General features: G+C 61.1%; 1 protein-coding gene across 2 annotated transcripts in view; it reads left to right on the top strand.

Moving 5' to 3' along the window:
* EPS8L2 (EPS8 like 2) overlaps positions 1 to 1,322 on the top strand; it is a 17,657-nt gene extending 16,335 nt beyond the window's left edge. For both annotated transcript variants that reach the window (XM_034645212.1, XM_034645213.1), the window contains 2 exons: positions 67 to 199; positions 336 to 1,322. In XM_034645212.1, the coding sequence (XP_034501103.1) occupies positions 67 to 199; positions 336 to 419 (217 nt within the window). In that variant the 3' untranslated portion in view covers positions 420 to 1,322. The remainder of the gene's footprint in view (positions 1 to 66; positions 200 to 335) is intronic.
* The last annotated feature ends 3,679 nt before the right edge of the window (positions 1,323 to 5,001 follow it).

Below are 5,001 nucleotides of genomic sequence, written 5' to 3'. Positions count from 1 at the left end.
GCCGGAGGGGGCGGGGCGGAGGGTGGGCGCCCTGCTCTCACTACCGCCCCCCCGCCCCGCCCCCAGGATCGTGGAGAACCTGGGCATTCTGACGGGGCCCCAGCTCTTCTCGCTCAACAAGGATGAGCTGAAGAAAGTGTGCGGAGAGGAAGGTATCCGCGTGTACAGCCAACTCACCGTTCAGAAGGCGGTCCTGGAGGTGAGCCTGCCGAGCCACCCTCCTGCACCTCCCCGCCTCTTCCTCCCTCAGGGCTCCTGGATTGCCTGGAAAGGGGGAGGCCTCGGGACTCTGGCCTGTGGGCCCCTGAGCTGAGGCTGCCCCACCCCCTCCCTAGAAGCAGCAAGGTGGGTCGGAGCTGGAGGAGCTCATAAGCAAGTTTCATTCAAAGACCCAGAGGAGGGTGGAGGAAGACAGCTAGACCTGGCCGGCAGGGCCCAGCGCATCTGCGGCAGGGGGAGACGGAGACGCGCCTGCGAAGGGGCCCACCCCCAGTGCATGGAGTATTATTTTTGTATGTGTGTATATTTTGGACCATGGACACGGGTTGTGGGTGGTGCTGGCTGGGAGCAGCTCACCTGCCTCATGGCACGTGGCCTGTCCTCAGGCTCAGCAGGGCCTCAGCCCACACGCATCTGCCTGCCCCAAGGCCCACCTCCGCCAAACTAGCCCCCCGGAGATGCCAGCCCCTCAAGCACCTGCCGCTGAAGCCAGAGCTGTGGCTTTTTCAGCCCCGCCCATCCCCCTTCCTGGCTGTCATGACACCTCTCCCTGAGACCACAGACCCCTCAGGAGGTGGGCAGGGACTTATCCTTGGGCCTCCCATCCACATGGGGGTTCCTCCTGGCACTTGTGACCCAGGCCCCAAAGCTCACCCCCACAGCTGCTCCTTCTCCACGCACCTGCACCTCCATACCTCTGGGTGGGCTGTGGGCCAGAAGGGCAGCCGACCTCAGCCAACCTGGGCTCTGAGCTGGGCCTTACCCCAGATATCGCCCATAGGGCCCCCCAGTGCACTGCTCCTCAGGGTGGCCTCGGGGGGCTTCAGGCTCCCCTGGGTGGGGGTGCATGCTATATTTTCTCCACACTTGGACTGGACATATACTCATTCAAGTATGGCCTTAGACACCACCCCCCCATACACACGCCCAAGGCAGAGCTCAAGAAAGGAACTTTCTCCAACCGGGTCTAAGGCCAGGCTTGCCCTGTGTGCTGTGTGGGTGGTGGGTGAGTCTTGGAGCACTGAACTCTGCAGGTTACACCCAGAGATGAGAGGTGCTGAGGTTCAAAAGCCATGTCATTAAACCAATTAAGTATCCTAGCAGCCACATGTCAGTCTCCTGGAAATGGGGATGGGGTCACTGTACGCCTGGAGCCCACCTACGATTGCACCCTTTGTACGAACCACTGGGCAGAGGCCAGGCCGTGGACATTCCAAGTAAGGCCACATACCCCTGACTCCGGTGGGGATACCCAGAGCCCCTCACCTCCATGTGTATCCGAGTGGGCCCAGAGGATATTCCTGGAAGGTGAGGAGCTGAGGGGGGCCCTGCCCACTCCGCGTGCCATGGTTCTCCTAGGGCAGATGTCCAGAAGGCCCAAAGACTGTAACCCAAGATGGGTGGAAGGACCGGGGAGCCAGGTCTGCAGGACCTCAGGGCGGGCCAGGGAGGGGCGTGAGTCTGAGGGGCAAGGCCAAAGCTTAGCCCGACAGTGAGGGAGGTGCCCTGGAAAAGGGCACTGACAGACACGGGAGCAGGCTGGTGGTCGGCTATGAGGTGTCAGTGCAGGAGCGGAGGGGCCCCTGAGCACACAGTGGGTTGTACTCTGCATCTCAAGGACACCTGACCGCGGGGCCAGTGCCCACCTGAGCGCGCCCACGCCCCAGCCTTAGAGGAGGCCTCTGGCTCCCTCTGCTGGCGGCTCTGCGTGCTCTGGTGTGTGCAGGCCAGGGGCACCCTAGTACCTGGCCAAGAGGGGTCACCTTGATCTGCGTTTCCCCAGAGCCGCTGGTGAACCAACTCTGGGCGAGGGTGTTGGAGGGCTCATTCCTGGGGTCTCTGTGTGGTGGGCAGAAGAAGCTGTAGGGAACTCAATGCAGGGGTTGTGCCTTGTGGGGTTGGGGAATGCAGAGGGCTGACTGTCAGCTGGTCTGCCACAGCCCCAGCCCCCAGGCCTCAGAAGCCCTAACTCTCAGCTGGGGGAGCTGTCCACCAGGACCCAGCCAGGGGGAGCTAGGCCACCTCTGGGCCTTGACCACCATGGCCTTCTCTCCCCAGGAGAGGAGGTCCTCCCCAAGCCCCAGGCCAGAAGACCCAGGCAGGACCCCGCAGACAGGAAAATAGAACCCAAAAGGAAAAGGGGAGGGATGGGGTGCGGCTGTCCCTCCAGAAACCTGCCGATCTCCTCGTTCAGAACCACCAGGAGGGATGGGCCCCTAACTGGACCACCCCCCTCCACCAGCCCTATTTGGCTGAACCCCTCTTTTAGAGCAGGGATGGGCACCCCCAGCCCCACTTGCTCTGTAGGGGCCCTCTGCTGGCCCACTGGTGCCCACACTAGAACGGGAGCTCAGAGGGACTGCTCCCAGTCCTGACCCCACCCAGCAGAGCTCTGCCCTTCACCAGGATCGTGGTGCTGGCTGGGCTTTGGGGACACTACCTTCTGGCTGGATCACTTATCCCTTGGGAGCCCCAGAACCTACGATGTTTCCTTGCCCGTCTCTCCCTCCCCTCCTGCATCCCATCCACAGGCCACTACCTGCTCTGTCCCCCTCTGTCCCCCCTGTGCTCCCTGGACAGCTTGAAGAGGTCCTGAGCTCCAAGACCCCAGGCCCCCAGCTCCCTAGTTCCCCAGGCCCCTGGTTCCCTAGCCCCCGGCAGCCGTAGGCCAGCTCCTATTATCCAGAAGGTGCTGGTTCCAAGATGCTGCGGCCCCACCTGTCTGCTGGGCCTCTGGGCTCCTGGAAGAGGCTTCCCCACCACTTCCTGGGAGGCGAGTGTGGTGGGCCCAAAGTTACTTAGCCTTCAGGGTAGGTGTGAGGGCTTGAGGGCATCATTGTCCAAGGCCACCAGATTAGGGGATGACTGGGCTCCACCCTCTTCAGCACCCTGCTGATCTCAGTAAAAGTAGGCTTGGATGCAGAGCAAGGCACACACACAAGAGAACAAGGCACAGAAGGGCCAGGTCACCTGCCCGGAGCCCCAGAGCAGGGGAGGAGCTGGGCTCAAACACAGTTTGGCCTGATTTGTGTCCGTAACCACTCACCTCCTCAGCCCCACACCAGCCTGGTCAAGCAGGGGAGAGGGAGGGTCTGGCTGTGCCAGCCCCAGTGGTGGCGGGGACTGCAGAGGGTCTGACCATGGGAGCGTCCCACTGGGCAAGGAGGGGCTGAGCTGCCCGTCCAGTGTCCAGTCTGTGCCCAGCTCTGCGGCCAGCAAACATCCCCACAAACAAGGCCCGTCTCTGTTTTGGGGACAGACATGTCTTTGTGGCCCTCCCCCGACCAGCTGGCTCCATTTGCCTCCTCTCCCACTCAGGGCCAGCCGGGAGGCAAGAGGGGCTTCTCTTTCTTTTTCTTTCTTTCTTTCTTCCTTTCTTTCTTTTTTTTTTAGATTTTATTTATTTATTTGACAGAGAGCGAGAAAACACAAGCAGGGGAGCAGCAGACAGAGGGAGAGGGAGAAGCAGGCTCTCCTGCAGGGAGCAGGGAAGCCGATGTGGGGCTGGATCACCCAGGCGCCCCCAAGAAGGGCTTCTCTGAGAAGAGTCTTTTCTTTGTCCTTTCTGTTTTACCTTTTCAAAGTACTTGATTTACCAAGAGGTTAGTGCGTGGGAGGGCTAGCCCGGGGTTAAGATGGCCCTCACACCTGTCTCAGGCGGCCGGAGACAGAGTGGAGGCACGAGGGCACCTGTTCCCTGGACCAGGTGGTGCTTGGCAGGGGCGACACCGGCAGAGAGAGGACTCCCAGGAAGGGGGGCACCAAGAAGATGGCTCTGTGTCCGGAGACCGGGAGAGAGGACCCTCTGACCGCCCCCCCCCCCGACAAGCGGGAGAAAATCCCAGAGGCATTAGACCATGCACGTGAGGGGAAACGGATCGAGTTCCTGGAAGAAAATGTGGGAAACATCTTTGTGATAAAGCTGAGGAAGAATTTTGTGTGCAAAACTTCAAAATGAGCTGATGAGTTTGGCTTCACCAAAATTAAGGACGTAGCTTGCCCGTGGCCCACGGGGGTGGCTTACGGGGAGCCAAGGAGCCCAAGGCGTTGCCAGCAGTGGAGCTCACCTGCAGAGGGCCTGGTGGGGTGCACTGTTCCATGGGGGCCCCAGACTCTTTCGGGGGGGGGCTGAGCTCTAAGCTAGCTTCCTAACAAGACAGGAGTGTGTTGTAGGTTGAATTGTGTCCCGACCCCCAGATTCATACAAGATAGGGTCATTAATCCAACATGATTGCTGTCCTTGTAATAAGGACACTGGACAGGTGCATGCATCATGGGAAGGGGGAGGCAGAGACGTGATGGGTCATCTGGAGGACAAGAAACATCGGAGCTGGCCTGTCGCCTGCGCCAGCTGGGAGCCGGGCATGAGCAGAGAGAACCAGCCCAGCCGACACCTTGATCTCAGACTCCAGGCCTCCTGAATTTCTGCAGTTCGAGCCTCGCACGTGGCAGTGCTTTGCCATGGCCACCCCGGGATCCATGCAAAGTGATTGTTGGCCTTTTTGACCCGGCTCACGTTGGTGCAAAGCTTGCCCTGGGGGGTCTGCAGGCTCCTTCGCAAGGATCTGGCTTGGCCACGGCTCCCTTCCTCACCACACACTCCCGGGGGTCGGGTGGGGAAGTCCCGGTGAACAACCGTCCCTAATCTCACTTCATCCAGCCGTGTTGGCCCCGCGGTGAGGCCGGATCGGCCAGGCCGCCCCAGGAAACACTCTCCTGCGGTGGCGGTCGCGGTGTGAGCTGCCCTGGCCCCTCGGGAGAACCGCGGCCCCCGTGCTGCGG

This window comes from Ailuropoda melanoleuca, chromosome 16, assembly GCF_002007445.2.
Source record: "Ailuropoda melanoleuca isolate Jingjing chromosome 16, ASM200744v2, whole genome shotgun sequence".
Lineage (NCBI taxonomy): Eukaryota > Metazoa > Chordata > Mammalia > Carnivora > Ursidae > Ailuropoda > Ailuropoda melanoleuca.
Note: the sequence above shows the minus strand (reverse complement) of the source record. Positions and strands in the feature narration are given on the sequence as shown.